This window comes from Vipera ursinii (assembly GCF_947247035.1).
Source record: "Vipera ursinii genome assembly, chromosome: 2".
In the NCBI taxonomy this organism is placed as follows: Eukaryota; Metazoa; Chordata; class Lepidosauria; order Squamata; family Viperidae; genus Vipera; species Vipera ursinii.
Window position 1 is genome coordinate 32,214,433 of NC_139513.1, and position 17,129 is coordinate 32,231,561.

Consider the following 17,129-nt stretch of genomic DNA (forward strand, 5'->3'; position numbering starts at 1 on the left):
GCCCATCTGTGGGATACAGGCAGCACACAAAACCACAGACCCACTGGTCTGTGGAAAAACCTCTCTCCGTGGAACCGGTCCCTGGTGCCCAAAAGGTTGGGGACCTCTGTTCTAGAGTTATCCCATGGGGCAATATGGCTTTGAAGACTAGAGATGTGTTACTTTTTCTTTTGGGGAAAAAAATATGGGAAATTGCTTCCCTTTAATTGATTTGTTCCAAACATGTTATGACAGATCACCCACTCACCCACTCTGCTCTTTTTGGAGCTGAGGGTTCTATAACCTTCTTGTGCATATTTCAGTAGAGTGCTTTTGAGATTATTTCTGGTTGGATCAGAAAAAAAAAATTGCACATAGTGGGACTCGGAGTTCTTCACAGGAACTGGGATTTGGCTACATTTGGCAGAATGAGCAGTTAAAAACTTGGAGAAATTTCAGTGTGATCTTTAGAAAGAAATAATTGCAAAGAAGGAAGAAATGGTGACCATCCTTTTCTTCATCATTTGTCGCTCTATTTTATAGCGAAGCTAGCTAATAATGGAGATCAATGATTCACTGATAGATACATAATCTAACTTACTGTACATTCTTCTTACATTCCAATTAAGTCCTCCATTGTTTCTATCTTACTGGGGAGAATTGAGAACCTATAGGAGGAAAATTCAAGTTTTATAGGTTATTTCTGCCATTGTATTGTGGTGTTCTGAGTAATGAGTCTGAATACCTGAACTATCAGAAAATTCATGAAAGAAACAGAAGACCATGAAAATGAATTGTCTGGCAGGAAAGAACAGCATTACTGATTTTAGATGTATTTGTTCTATTCTGGTTTTAACAGGCAGGCAGCACTGCAGATGCTTTCTGATAACAAAATAAAACAGGAATGAGATCTACATAGAACACTATATTAGAACCTTGAAAATAAGGTTCAGATTTATGTGCCAACTTTAGAAAATTGTTCCCAATAACAGGCATTGTACATTTCACAGTTACCATGTGGAGATTTGTTGATTTGGTTTTCTTGGAAAAACACCGATGCCATGATGAGGTGTCATTGTATTTTCCTATATTTAAATTAAATTGAGTAAAATCATTTCAGAGCTATAAAAAGAGCTGTTTTTCCTCTCTCGGTTGTAATTGAAACACACTTCCAAAACAGAGAAATGGCTGAAATTTCTTTGAAATTTGCAATTATTTTGGCAGCAGTACTATGTTTACTTACTTTGGAGCAAGCAGCACTAACTTCATTAAGTTCTGTTTCTGAGTAACGATGAAGCATTTAATCCAACATTTTCTTTATAAGATTTCTAAAAAGAGTTACTATTGGAATGTAATAAAAAACTACTGACACATTCTTATTTTATCCCCTCCCCTCATTTTACTAAAATTAATAATCCCCTACTCTACAACCCACCTTTCGTTGATAATGGATAAATAATGTGTAATGATAAAAAAATGAAATGTAGTCATTTTGGCCCCTCATACTCTCTAAACTGGGGTACAAATAGCATCAAAACAATTAAGTTTCAGAATACTAGATTGTTACAGAAATTGAAACCCTTAACCATTCTTAAAAAGATCAAGACAAGTAATAAGATTGAAGAAACTGGTTGTATGCATGAAAAGCCATACATACCAGCTGCAGATTTACATGTTAAAATCCTATTAAGTTATACCTTTTTAAGACTAACTTTATTTAAAAATCATAACCCCTGATAGGTTTTGTGCATCACTCCCTATAATTTGTGTATTTTCCCAGAAAAAAAGGATGTAGCATTTCTTCTTAAATAATTTTCAGCTAGACAATGCTCTGTTATCTTTGGATATTTACTGTCATGCTACCAATACAGTTAGTCCTCAACTTAACAACAGTTCATTTAGTGACTATTCAAAGTTACAAAGGCACTGGGAAAAATGACTTAGGACCATTTTTTACACTAATAACCATTGCAACACCCCCATGGTCACATGATCAAAATTCAGACGCTTGGCAACTAATATTTATTAGTTGCAGTGTCCCACGGTCACGTGATCACCTTCTGTGACCTGCTGAAAGACCAATCAATGGGGAAGCCAGATTTACTTAAGAACCGTGTTACTAACTTAACAACTGCAGTGGTTCACTTAAGAACTGTGGCAAGAATGGTCGTAAAATGGGACAAAATTCACTTACCTGCCATGGTTAGGAACAAAAATTCTAGGCTCAGTTGTGGTCATAAGTCGAGGACTACCTGTAGTAGAATGGATTTTTTTTTCATTTATTAAGTTTAAATGTTGATGGCAAAAGACTTTGCTGTTCTCTGCTGTGGGACCTTGGAGGTCCCGCTTCTGGAGGCAGGTTGTTCCACTGGTTAATTGTTCTAACAGTCAGAAAGTTTCTCCTTAGTTCCAAGTTGCTTCTCTCCTTGATTAGTTTCCATCCGTTGCTTCTTGTCCTGCCTTCAGGTGCTTTGGAGAATATCTTGACTCCCTCTTCTTTGTGGCAGCCCCTGAGGTACTGGAATACTGCTATCATGTCACTCCTCACCCTTCTCTTCATTAAACTAGACATACCCAATTCTAGCAACTGTTCTTTATATGTTTTAGCCTCCAGTCCCCTGATCATCTTTGTTGCTCTTCTCTGTACTCTTTCTAGAGTCCCAACATCTTATCCCACTACAGACTTTAATATTGTTCCCCACCAAGTTGAGGTAAAATCTTGTGCAATGTTTGCTATCTGATGGCTGAATAACATTTGATCCAAGAGGTGATTGCAATAATGGATGATGCTTTGACACTCTGGTATTCAGATGAAGATACCAGGTGGAGTGGGAAGACACTGGGCAACATAAGTCCAGTCATTTCTCACCAAACAACTACTTGGAGACAAACGAGGAAAGAGTTTCGCCATTTTGAACTCTTGTACAAAAGGCAGCATACACTTCTAATAAATAGATAAGTTCTGCAGTCTATAAAAATTTGTATTCTTAGTTCTCATCATAGCTGGGGAACTACAGGTAGTCCTCAGGACCACAACTGAGCTCAACATTTCTGTTGTTAAGCAAGACAGTTGTTATGTGAGTTGCTTGTCATTTTTACCACAGTTGTTAAGTGAGTCACTGCAGTTGTTAAGTGAATCATGCAGTTGTTAAGCCACTCTGACTTCCCCCATTGACTTTGCTGGGAAGCCGGCTGGGAAGGTCACAAATGATGATCACTGGGGTCACCAGGACAGTGCAACTGTCCTAAATACATGCCAGTTTCTGATTGCCTGAATTTTGATCATGTGACCATGGAGATACTGGAATGGTCATATGAAAAACGGTCATATGTCACTATTTTCAATCCTATTGTAATTTTGAGCAGTCACTAAATTAATGGTTGTAAATTGAGGATTGTCTGTATTCAGGAGCCCTGGTAGTGCAGTGGTTAAAGTGTAGTATTCCAGGCTAATTCTGCTCACAGCCTGGAATTCAATCCTGACAAGGCTCAAGATTAACTCAACTTTCCATCCTTCCGAGGTTGGTATAATGGGGACACAGATTGTTGGGGGCAATATGCAATATGTAAACTGTCTATAGAGAGTGCAATAAAGTGCTATGGGGCAGTAATTCTAAATGCAGTTGCTATTGCTATCCAGTTTTTCAGATTCAGCACTAGATGAGGTGAAAACAGGCTGCTTATTAGAAACACTAAGAACAAAAGTAAAGCTTAGATATTTCAGGCACACAAAATTTTATTGATTGGTTGATTAGATTTTTTTTTTACTCTGCCTTTATTTCTCTGTAAGTAACTAAAGGCGATGGGCATACCTAATATTCCCCCTATTTTCCCGACAACAATCCTATGAGGTGGTTGAGCTGAAAGAGAGTGAGTGGGAACATTAACAACCAATGAAGAAGATCTTGATGCCTAAAAATTGAAAAAGAGGGTGTCAGAAGTAAAAGTGGCTTGATAGTATCACAATTACATAAGCATGAGTTTTGAAGAACTCAGAAAAGCACTTACTGACAGACAGATGTGGCAAAATAAATTGAACATGAAATAAATAAGAAAGAGAAAGAGAAAGGAAAGAAAGAAAGAAAGAGAAAGAAAGAAAAAAGAAAGAAAGAGAGAAAAAAGAAAAAGAAAGAAAGAAGAAAAAGAAAGAAAGAAAGAAAGAAAGAAAGAAAGAAAGAAAGAAAGAAAGAAAGAAAGAAAAAAAACAAGATATCCAGTTGGTCCCAGTGAGTAGGGAGTGACTGAACGAATAAATAACTTTCTGTAGGAATCTCAAAAGTCACCTTTGGGTGCCTTTGTTGCTCTCTTACTCCTAGCTGTCTTTGATATTTTTATAAATCCCCAATGCCCTAGATTAAAATACAAAGAGCCACTGCCACCCATCTGAATCTGCAGTTAATATGCTAAAGGTGTTTGTCCAATTGACCATTATAGATTAAAAAGTGTTGCCAAAAGCAAACCTTGTCACTGAACCTCAAAGGAAAACTAAAATCGGCATGGCTGCCTCCAGCTATTAGCAGTACACAAAAAAAATGCCATCAAATCTCAGTGACATCATTTTCCTCCCTTAAGGTACCTTTCAGCTTCCAGCAACAATTTTTGTCAGTTGGCTGTCATTAAATCAGTATTCTGGATGACAATAGACTTCAGAATATGCTCTAACTGGAGAGGAGCAACAAAAAGACACATCTGGTACGTAGGCCTTGCCAAAGTGCCCTTCTCAACTAAAATCAATGCAAAGCAGCGCTGCTTTTTTTGTTCGTTTGTTTGTTTGTTTTTCCCCCTCTTGCCCTAAAGTATTTTTCTTTCCTATTATTATAAACAACATTTTGAAGGGGGGGGGGGGAACCAGGCAGTCATTGAAATGATGTGGGCTGGAATGTTCCTAAAGGGATATTCATACATACAGTAGACATAAAATGCTGGGATGAAAATAAGTTTCATCAACCAGATGAAACTCTAGTAAATTAGGAATGAATTGTACCAGGGAAATTTACTACAACAACTTTTTCTGTTCAGGCTGCAGCAGAACTTTTATTTTGTACTCCATCTGCCCTGTCATGTTGTTTCTGGACTTCAGAATGCCTATTGTTGCAAACCATCTCCTTAAAGAAATACCAGGAGCTCAATATTGCTCTGATTATATTATGTGGGAAGGAGAACTTTTAAATTCCTCCCATTCCAGTCCCCCCTCCCACCTCTGCACATTGAAAAATCTCCCTGGGAGTCATCTTTCATTCCTAGCCAGCTTTTGATAAGCAAAATGGGGGAAGCCAGATTCTCTTAATGACTGTATGATTCACTTAACTGGTCATAGAATTCACTTAAAAGGCCATAGAATCAGGTGTGACTCCATTAACAATCGCCTTGCTTAGCAATGGAAATTGTGGTCCCAATAGTCGTTGTAAGTCGAGGACTATTGGTAGATGGGAAGGAGGAACATTAGGAGAAATATTAAATAGAGGGGTCCTTGGTGCTCTCTGAGCTTGCTTGTTTTCTTGCAGACGTTTCAGACAGACAGACACAGATAAACCTTTATTGTCATTTTTTACTGTGGGCACAATGGCACACATTAAAAATGAAATTTAGTTGCTTGCTCTCAAAGTGTACACATGCATAACACACATTTACACATACTATATACAACATACGTATAGATCTACACCTTTACATATATAAATACTGTAACTAGGTAACATCCATCAGTGCTACCAGTAGTAAGGAGTGCTGTTTGCTGTCGGTTTATATTCTGGGGTCTTGCCTGTCTGTGTGGGTGGGGCGGTCTTAGGGATTCTTTGGTTGGGCTGTTTACTAATGGCTCTTCGGCACTTTCTTGACTGGGGTATTGCTTACTTGATTGTTGGTCTGAAGTTGACCTTGCTGATCTGAGTGCCGATTGCTGGTGGAGAGGTGCTGGAATCTTTCTCTCTTTTGGGCTGGTTGATTGTCTCTTTTGCATAGTCTATAGATGTTATTAATGGCTATGTGTCTATTGATGGCTGATTTGTCAGAGTGCCAGGCTTCTAGAAATTCCCTGGCAGTTTTGGATTTGGCATGGTCTAGGATTGTCACATTTTCCCAATTAAACATTACATTTCTCTCACTCCTGCCCCCCTCCCCTCTGCACACTGAGAAACTCTGACAGACCCATTCTTTCATTCCCACCTGTAATAAATTTTCTCCACATCTCTAACCTGTATTTACATTAGAGTAGCTTTTCTTCCTAACGGTATTCCAAGTTGCCCTATTTATTGTAAGAATCCCACTTTTGTACTATTTCTTTTTTTTTTAAAGAAATTTTCTGAGGATCTGTATTCTTTGGCACTGCCCTGGTTTGGAAATTATAGGAAGTCCCTTTGGGAATTTCTTCTTTCTGGTTTCTCTTTCCCCCCCCCTTTAAATGCCTTACTCTTCACACTCACTCTCTGCTCTTGATGATGCCATCTGCTATATTCCCCTCTTCCATTTCTGTTCAGTTTTGGCTTTTTCACACCCCACTCCCACACCCCTTTCCGCGCGCGCTCATTTTGCCCAAAAGGCCTGCGCTTGAAGCTTGGTGTTTGTGTATGAAAGCCCACAGAAAAAGGCAGGGTTGTCATCGCTTCGGGGAGAGGCAGCTTCCCCCCCCTTTTCTTAAATCGAGTCTAGTTGTCTCTAAGTGGAGCACATGGAAGTAGGGAGCCCATGTTCCCATTTCCTAAGAAAAGCGAATAGAGGTGAGTTTGCATTGAAGTTCCGAATGTCTGGTGAACAGCTTGCTGTGTTTCTTCATCTTTGTGCACATGTTATGAATGCATTATTAGCGAGTCATCTTTTGTCTTGAGCAGGGAAGAGCTTCAAGACTGCTGCCTCTCTTGTAGCTATGCTACTTTGCTAACTGGCTTTACGAGGGAGTATTGGCTTCATCACGTATGCACAGCGAATGCTTTCACTCCAAGCTGTGAATCGGCTTCACTGCAGCTTATCCCAAATTCAAAGCCTGCGGTTCGAATTTCCAGAAGAAAGTACTGTATATCAGTAGAATAAGGGAAGGGATTTATCAGCATACAACGAGTTCATTTAAATTCCTCCATTGGGTTAATCTGATTCTTAACCTTTTCCTCATGAAGATTTCGCCTTGTAAAGTCAATGAGGGTACTCACCTTTGGGTACCTTTGTAGATTCAGGTATTTTCTGGAAAGTAAAGACACCCTAAGGAACACAGTGGCTCAGTGGGTTAGGACGCTGAGCTTGTTGATCAGAAGGTCGGCAGTTTGGCGGGTCGAATCCCAAGTGCCGCGTAGCAGAGTGAGCGCCTGTTACTCGTCCCAGCTTCTGCCAACCTAGCAGTTCGAAAGCACGTAAAAATGCAAGTAGAAAAATAGGGACCACTACGGTGGGAAGGTAACAGCGTTCCGTGCGCCTTTGGCGTCTAGTCATGCCAGCCACATGACCACGGAGATGTCCTCGGACAAGCGCTGGCTCTTCGGCCTTGAAACGGAGATGAGCACCGGCCCCTAGAGTCAGAAATGACTAGCACGCATGTGTGGGGGAACCTTTACCTTTACCTTTTTAAAGACACCCTATTTATTAGGTTTGGTAGACTTCTTGAGATGAGGGGATTTTGCTGGCTACATAATGCAGCCCCTTTGCTTGTGGCAAAACATTTCAAGGTACTGTATCATTCCCAGAGTTGTCCAATTCCCCAGCAAGGAAGATTCCTCTTTTTTTTTCTTTTCTGGGTACAGCAATTGGTTCCATTACTGAACAAGGCCTCCATGTCAGGACGTGTCTCCTAATGCAGGTTGTTCTTGGCTTTTGACTACAATTGAGTCCAGAGTTTCTGTTGCTAAGTGAAACATTTGTTAAGTGAATTTTGTCCCATTTTTGCGACCTTTCTTGCCACAGTTGCTAAGTGAGTTATTTCAGCTGTTCGGTTAGTAACACGGTTGTTAAGTGAATCTGACTTCCCCATTGACTTTGTTTGTCAGAAGGTCACAAAAGGGGATCACGTAATTCTGGGACACAGCAACTGTCATAAATGTGAACCAGTTGCCCAGCATCCGAATTTTGATCACGTGATCATAGGGATGCTGCAACGGTTGTAAGTGTGAAAAACTGTCATAAATCACTTTTTCCAGTGCCATTGTAACCTCGAACAACCACTAAACAAACTGTTTTAAGGACTACTTGTATTCAGCTGAAATCTAGACTCCTGTGGTTTATCTATTCAATCTAGGCCTGTCTTAATGTTGCAGAAGACAAATCTATTGTATAATAACCTTGAGATGTTAAAATAGCTCTGCCATGTGATGTTTCTCCTCCATCAGTTCCTTTGTAATTTCTTTTTGACAATGGAAGATTCTCAGTCATCCAGGTCATAGTTATCCCAAAGGTGCTTTTTCAGGAAGCAACTGGACTTTCTTTTTTTTCTTTGAAGATGTTTCGCTTCTCATCCAAGAAGCTTCTTCAGCTCTGCCTGGATGGTGGGGAATAGAAGGAATGCAAATGACCAGCTTTCTGCAAGGAGTATAAATCCTTCCATTCCCCACCATCCAGGCAGAGCTGAAGAAGCTTCTTGGATGAGAAGCGAAACGTCTTCAAAGAAAAACAAGAAAGTCCTGAAAAAGCACCTTTGAGATTTGACAATGGAAGTGGTTTTCCATTATGATGGCTACTGTTCTCCTCTGTATTGTAGTGTATAATCATCCTAGATTTAGATTATTGCAGTGATGCAAATAAAGCCCATTTTTCTACAGTATATGTCATGGTATAAACACAACTTTTCCAAAGGTGCATATATGGTGTAATGTTGCAATTGTTCCCCAGAACAAGTATTTACATAATGCTGACAAGATCATATGAAGCACACCCAAGCAGAGCTGCCTTCTGGCCACCATTATACACAGACAGATTGCAGCTTTTGTCTTGCAATTATGAAATTAGCTTCTAGAGCAGTGTTTCTCAACCTCTGCAACTTTAAGATGGCTAGAATTCATCTCCCAGGATTCCCTAGCCAGCATACTGGTTGGGGAATTCTCAGGGTTGAAATCCAGACACCTTAAAGTTGCCGAGGTTGGGAAACATTGTTCTAGAGTTTGACCCTTAACTACATCACTGACATAGTAATGCAGTAACTTAATGCATATCATTGCAAACCATCCCTTTTAAGAGATAACCTGAAGTCCAATGTGGGTTGAAGTGTATTACAGGTAGCCCTTGACTTACAACCATTCATTTAGCGTTCAAAGTTACAGCAGCATTGAAAAAAGTGGCTTATGGCCTGTCCTTGCACTTATCATTTATCGCAGCATCCCTACAATCACTTGCTCAAAAGGGCAATGGAAACCTATTTACAATGCTTGCTGCATCCCGTGCTCATGTGATCACTATTTGCGACCTTCCCAGCCAGCTTCCAACAGGCCCAACTCCATGGAGGAAGCTGGATTCACTTAAATGAACCCATGACTCATTTAACAACTGCAGTGATTTGTTTAACAGCCATGGCGAAAAGGTCTTAAAATTGGCCGCTTAACAACTGACTTGCTTAGCAATGGAAATGATGGTCCCAATGGTGTCTTAAGTCAAGGAATTACCTGTATATGGAAAGGAGGAAATTAGTTTGTATTTCTCCCACTCCTGTCCCCTCCCTCCACGAGCTGAAAATCTCTCTCATAGGGCCCGGGTTTTGTTTTTTTTTTCATTTCCACCTGCAGTAAATTTGCTCCACATTCCTCAGTCTTTCCATTAGAGTAGATTTTCCTTCTAACAGTATTCCAAGCAGTTACCCTATTAGAAGCATGCCAGTTTTGTACTTTTAAAATCTGTGTCAGTATCTGTATTCTTTGGCACCACCATGGTTTGGGAATTATAGGAAGTCCCTTTCAGAATTTTCTTCTCTGAATTGTCATTGTTGTGACGTTTTCCTGGCGACACCCCATCGTTAAGTACCTATTCATTAGATCAGCATAGCCATCAAATCCAATCAACCTACCATTTATAATTAAACATTCTACATTTTTTCTTCTTCTGATTCTGTGCTCTCTTCCAACTGCACTAGTGCTCTTGTTGACAGAAGAGGTCTGAACTCAAACATGTAATTAGTAGATTTGAGGTTTAGATCAGCTGTATGAAATCTCCAAAGTCCATGTTTACTACCACCAGAACACCGTTTCACTACCCTGCTAAATTTTGATTTCCCACCAGTAAGAGATTCATGAAAACTGTGGTGAAAGTTTAAAATAGTTCTTAACCTATTTTTTTAAAAGTTGGTTTTAACTTTGTTGGATGAGCTGCTGAATTAGAGCAAAAAAATTGCCACTTGTACACTTAATGATGTGTTTCTGAAGCTGCCTTAAACTGCAGGGGGTTCCAAATTACATAATTATAGCTGAATTTGCTCTCATTTATTTTCTGTAGATATTTTACATCTTAGCATTTATATTTTCACTCTTCTGAGGCAGTTTGTTTATTTAATTGCCTTATATGCTCCCTCAGTTGCAGAGGCATCATTGCTTAATTATCCTATAGAAGAATTAAAAAGAAAATAAATTCTTAACAAAAGCATAAACACAGGATACAAGATGAAAAGAATTTGACAACAAACATTGCAAGTGCTTCCTCATGCAGCTTCTCAGTGGAGTTAGTTTCAGATTGTAAAGGTGCCTGCAAACCTAGGATGAAGCAGGGATTAGATAGGAATACCAGATTTTTATTTTTTTTAAAAAAATATTCTTTTTTTTAAGTGGGAAGCTAGTAAGTTATTTATATATTTATGTTATGCCAACGGTGTTTTAATTTTTTTGTAAGCATCTTTATGGGGTTAGTGTCATGTAAATTCAAGAAATAATTAAAAGGGCCAGTCTCAAGCCTAATAGTTAGTTCTAAGAATTCTTTTCATGCTACATATATCTCAGCAACATTTTCAGAAAGCAAACAACGAAAGGGGGGGACTGTAGCCCTGTGCTTTGGGGGGTTTGTGTGTGTGTGTGTGTGTGTGTGTGTGTGTGTGTGAGAGAGAGAGAGAGAGAGAGAGAGAGAGAGAGAGAGAGAGAGAGAGAGAGAGAGAGGAGAGATTCCTTGGCAACCCATGTGCTTGTGTCTTATGACTTGTGTTTTAAGTAAATGTTTACTTACTTACAGGTGGTTTGTGGGGAATAATGGCCAAGATAAGAAGTGTTTTGTGAGAATGCATGTAATGTGCTTTCAATATTTCCTATGGGTGTGCTGATTCCAATAGATTAGGCACCCTGGAATAGCTTATTTTGTTTATTATTGTCATACCTGCTGTAAAATGGTTTTGCTTTGCAAGATGTCAGTCTGCCATAGGCGATGGGGGGGGAAGAGAGCTGCTGGGCGGGATAAGAAAGAGGGGGGTAGCATAAGGGGAATCAAAACTAAACTTTGTACCATCCCAGGCACCAACAGATCCAAGTTCATACCATGGCATGCACCACCAATTTGCCCGCCGAGCAAGGGACTGTTCCCAAAACCTGGTGGGCAGTTTAGTTGAAGCTTAAATCACATCCTGGAATGAATTTGTGCTGGAGTTCTTTAGACCATGTTGCTTTCATTTAGCTTTCCTAATGTGACAATCCCTGGGGGCACCTTGATCCCCCGAAGAACTCAGGGAGATGAAGCTTTGGACAGAAAGGTTTGAAAGAGGGGTCAAGGAGGCCATCTATGTCAAAACTGAACAGCCTTCTCTCAATAGAGGGGGAGGGATACGACATCATCTATCTCCAGTCTATAATACAGTTGTTTCAACAGTTCTAAGAAGGCTCCACATCCATTTGCACTACTCAGGTGACAGATGCGCCTCCAGGTGGCCTCAGTGACTCTCCAAAAGAATGCAAATGGCCAGCTGTCTGCAAGGAGTATAAATCCTTCCATTTCCCCATCATCCAGTCAGCTGAAGAAGCTTCCTGGATGAGAATCAAAATGTCTTCAAAGAAAAAACAAGAAAGTCCGGTTGCCTCACGAAAAAGCATCTTTGGGACAACTGTGACCTGGATGACTGAGGATCTCCATAGACATCTGAGAGGTGAAGTGACAAAAGAGGCCCTTGGAGCACCATTGGTGGCAGATAAAGAACAAATCTGGTTGAACATGATTGGGATTACCTTGTGGCAATAAGGGCATTTTAATGTTATTTCTCTGCCTTTATCACATCTGCAAACAGCTGTAAAGCAGTCTTGTTTAGGGTGACCTGCTCTTTGCTGGAACTTCAGGAAAGGCCACTGTGAAGAATATTTGAGCTAGCTGGCAGATAAAGATTGATTGGCAGGTCTAACTGAGGTTTCTAGAACATCGTCTTTGGGTTGCCTGTACTGAGTTTGACCTCCAAATGCAATTTAGATTATCACCTATTAATACCTTTCATGGCATAGGGCCTGGTTATTTGAAAGACCGATTATCTCAAATAGTTTCTGCTTTCTTTGTAAAGTTGGGCAGAATAGACGTGCTCCTGGCCCCTTCAGTTGAAAAATGTCATCTATCAGGACCTCAGAGACTCTCCTCTGTTGCAATGCATGTCCTTTGGGACAGTATCCTCCCACAGAATGGGATGGTGTAGGGCAAGGGTCTTCAAACGTGGCCCTTTTATGACTTGTGGACTTCAACTCCCAGAATTCCTCAGCCTGGCTGAGGAATTCTGGGAGTTGAGGTCCACAAGTCATAAAAAGGCCATGTTTTAAGACCTCTGGTGTAAGGCTTCCATTATGAAGGTGTTCTATCTTTGAAAACTTGGCTTTGCCTCCAGGCCCAGAGAAAGTGTGGTTGCTGTGCTATTCCAGACTTCATCATTTTTGTTGCTCTGTTTTGTTTTGTTTCTATTGTTTGTGACTTTTTATATGTAAGCCACCAGAATTATTTGGAATTGAAGGGCCTCTAGATTTAATAAAATAATGAAGTGATATGTCTTACTGTAAATAATCTATGCTGCAAACATATATTGAAAATTTAAAAACTGTGTAGCTCAATGTAAAATAAATTACAAAATGCACATCCCATATTGTCATTATGCAATACCAAAATGCTTTTTGTTTACGCCTGCCATTTTCAGAAGAGGCTTATTTTACAGGAAGCAATCCGTTCAACCTTTTCTACATTAACTGCTGAGAGTTGTACTGATGACAGAGACATAGCACTATGCCTCAGAAATTAATACATTTAATAAATATACTGGTCCTAAATCATAGGGGGTGGGGGTGGGGGGTGGTTAAAGACTTAGAACCTTACTGGAAGCCTTTGCAACTGATCTAATAAATATCATGCTGATGAACCAGGAAGGAGAGGATTTTACCCATTTTTTCTCTCTTTAGCTTGTAAGCAACTTGGAACTGTGAGAGGGATCTTGGAGTCCTAGTGGACAGTCACTTAAATATGAGCCAGCAGTGTGCTGCAGCTGCCAAAAAAGCCCACACAGTTCTAGTCTGCATTAACAGAGGGATCACATGAAGTGTTAATACCATTTTATAACACCTTGGTAAGGCCACACTTGGAATTCTGCATCCAGTTTTGATCACCATGATGTAAAACAGTTGTTGAGACTCTAGAAAGAGTGCAGAGAACAGCAAAGAAGATGATTAGGGGACCGGAGGCTAAAAGATATAAGGAACGGTTGCTAGAATTGGGTATGTCTAGTCTAGTGTAGTGAAGAGAAGGACTAGGGGTGACATGATAGGGGTTTCCACAGAGAGGAGGGAATCAAGCTATTCTCCAAAGCACCTGAAGGCAGGACAAGAAGCAATGGGAGGAAACTACTCAAGGAAAGAAGCAACCTAGAACTAGGGAGAAATTTCCTGACAGTTAGAACAATTAATCAATGGAACAACTTGCCTCCAGAACTTGTGGATGCTCTTAACACTTGAAAATTTTTAAGAAGAGACTGGGTAGCTATTTGTCTGAAATGTTATAGGGTTTCCTACCTGAGCAGGGGGCTGGATTAGAACATGGCTTTTCAACCTTTTCACAGATTGTACCACTTTTAGAATACGACAGTATTCAAATACCACCAGTGCTTAGCAAGATGTCAAAAACTTGATGACTAAAAAGGAGGGGGGGGGAATTTTGGGTTTTACCGATTAGACTGAGTTGTTTTTAGAGAAGTGGCTAGTTGATTCTATTATCGAAAATAAAAAGTTGAGATTGGATGTTAATGCTTCGTTCTATTGCAGCAGAGGGAGTTGGAAGTCAATGCCTTTTCTTTTCCCCCTTCTCCCCCTCACTTTTCTTTGCCTTTTTCCTTCCCACTGTGTCATACTATTTGCTTTTGTATTTTTGTATTTTATTGTATAATCTAATAAAATGTTACAAACCATTTAAAAAGGTGGGGGGGGGAATTACCGGTTTTAATTTATTCAGTGGTGGTTCCTTTGCTGAATCACTTTCCCTTTGCAGTGACGAAATATATGATGAATTTATCCATATTTGTTAATATTCACCACTACCTTGGTGCTCCTCCTTTTATATCCTCTCCTCTCTCTCTCCCCTCCTCCTTTTATATCCTCTCCTCTGTCCCCCTCCTCCTCTTTTTCTCTTCCAGGTGTGCTGAAAGCACCGATCAACTGGAACTGCATGCGCCAATCCTGGGCTTTTAGCAGAGCCCCTGCAACACCACACGCAGCTCCAGGTGAATCGCCCACAGGCCTGTGCGGCGCTGCCATTGCTTTACCTCATCCATTTTACACTTTTTACGGTGCTTTTCAACCCATCGTACACATACCACCTGCCAGCTGCTGAAGTACCACCAGTGGTACGCATACCACAGATTGAAAAGCCCCGGACTAGAAGACCTCCAAGGTCCCTTCCAACTCTATTATTCTATTCTGTTCTGTTCTATTCTATTCTATTCTATTCTATTCTATTCTATTCTATTCTATTCTATTCTATTCTATTCTATTCTATTCTGTCTCTTTTTGTCTTATGTTTGCTGGTGTGGTTTATATTAGTTGCAACTTGTATGGCTAGAATACTACTTCTATTTCCATAGTTGCAAAAAAAGAAAAGTGAATTCCTGAAGTCTTTTCAAAAGATTCTCTGTATGTTTCAGGATATAGAGGCAGAAGCGAAAAAGCTACAATCCAGAGAGCACTTGCTTCTCCACCCTGAAATTGTTAACCTTGAAGTAAGTCTAAAACAATTTCTCAAGTATTTGGCTTTAATGCTGAGATTTCAGCTCTTTTCTTCATCTTGCTGTTAAATGAAATCAGTCTTTTAAAAATGCAATAGTATACTTTAAGGTCCCTTTTATCAAAATAAAGGCTGCTATCCAGTTTCAGTTTAATATCGGATTCTATCATTTCAGTGTAATGTAGTGCAATGTTCATTTCGTTGTGAGAATTGAAAGCTCACAATTGGGATCAGAATTGTTCCTGCTAAGCAAGGAGATTCTTAAGCAAATCACACTTGATTTTTATAACCTTTTTTTGCCATGGTTGTTATGTAAATCACTGCAGCTATTAAGTGAATCATGGGATCACTGAGAGAATTCGGTGTTCCCCCTTTCACTTTGCTTGTCAGAAGCCGGCTGGGAAGATCACAAATGATGATCACATGACCCTGGGACCCTCCAATCATTACTACATGCCAGTCGCCAGGCGCCTAAATTTTGATCACCTGACCATAGGGAGGCTGTGACAGTCATAAGTGTGAGGACTGATTGTAAGACTGCTTTCATTGCCATTGTACCTTCAAATGGTTGCTAAATGAATGATTATAAGTCAAGGACTACCTGTATTGGGACTTTTTTCACCAAAATAAAGAAAAGACATTCTTTTTTTAAAAAAAAAAACTTGTACTGTAGCAAAATGACTACAGTATTTGTTTCAGCTTTGGCCTCTCGGTTGCACTGTGTTGCATTTTGAAGGTCCTCAAAACTGACCCAAAGTATCAAATGAATGTGGTACAATTCTCTGCCCTCTCCCGCATTTCCAAGTTTAGAAACAGTGCTAAAACGCAGTGGCTCAGTGGGTTAGCACGCTGAGCCTGTTGATCAGAAGGTCAGCAGTTTGTCAGGTTGAATCCCGAGTGCCACGTAACAGAGTGAGCGCTTGTTACTCGTCCCAGCTTCTGCCAACCTAGCAGTTCGAAAGCACGTAAAAATGCAAGTAGAAAAATAGGAACCACTACGGTGGGAAGGTAACAGCGTTCTGTGCACCTTTGGCGTCCAGTCATGCCGGCCACATGACCACGGAGACGTCCTCGGACAAGCGCTGGCTCTTCGGCTTTGAAACGGAGATGAGCACCGGCCCCTAGAGTCGGAAATGACTAGCACGCATGTGTGGGAGAACCTTTACCTTTACTTCCATCTTGGGCATGAAAGCCAGCTTGGTGATTCAGGGCCAGTCAGTCTGTGTCAGCCCAACCCACTTCATGAAGTTATTGTGGGGAAAATAGGAGGAAGATGGGAGTATTAGATATGTTTTCTGCTGTGTGTTGTATGTAAAAACAATAAAGGTGAGATTTTAAAAATCTGAATAAAAACTAAATAAAAAGAGACGGGTCAGTTCCATGTTTCCTCTGAAATTCAGAGCTATAGAGACTAGAGGGACATCATCCCGCCCCTAGCTCTAAATACTTCAAAAGCGTGCACGGTGCCAACCAGATGGTACCGCCCTAGGCGCCTAATGGACCCTGATAGGTTCCAGGCAGCGCTTGGGGACGCACATGCACTCCCTGCTCACAGCTCGGCGGATGCCTTAGTGGAAGCCTGGGAAAAGGCAGCCACGGAGGCTCTGAACCGAGTTGTACCCCTGCGGCCTCTGACCCGGCGCAGATCCCAGCGAGCCCCATGGTTCACCACGGAGCTCCGGGAGATGAAGCGTCGGAGACGGGGCCTAGAGAGCCGTTGGAGATCCAGTCGATCCGAATCCGACCGATTGCGATTAAGAATCCTCACCAGGTCTTATCTCGCTGCGATAAGGGTGGCAAAATCCAACTACTTTTCCACCCTCATCGCGTCCGCAGATAATCGCCCGGCTGCCTTGTTCAGGGTGACTCGCTCCCTACTGAACCAAGAGGTGAGGGAGGAACCCTTGCAGGGTCGTGTCGAGGAATTCGGTCAATATCTGCTGGATAAAATTGCTCGGATTCGAACCGGCCTGGACTCCAACTGGGCTGACTTGGAAGAACAAGACATGGACAGTCTTGTCGACGTCATCTGGGAGGAA

The 17,129-nt window shown here is 40.8% G+C and overlaps 1 protein-coding gene across 1 annotated transcript in view; it reads left to right on the forward strand.

Moving 5' to 3' along the window:
• The window catches only part of CEP15 (centrosomal protein 15), a 36,641-nt gene that overhangs the window by 11,145 nt on the left and 8,367 nt on the right, over positions 1-17,129 (forward strand). The window contains exon 4 of the mRNA XM_083356116.1: positions 14,951-15,085. Coding sequence (XP_083212242.1) covers positions 14,951-15,085 — 135 coding nt within the window. The remainder of the gene's footprint in view (positions 1-14,950; positions 15,086-17,129) is intronic.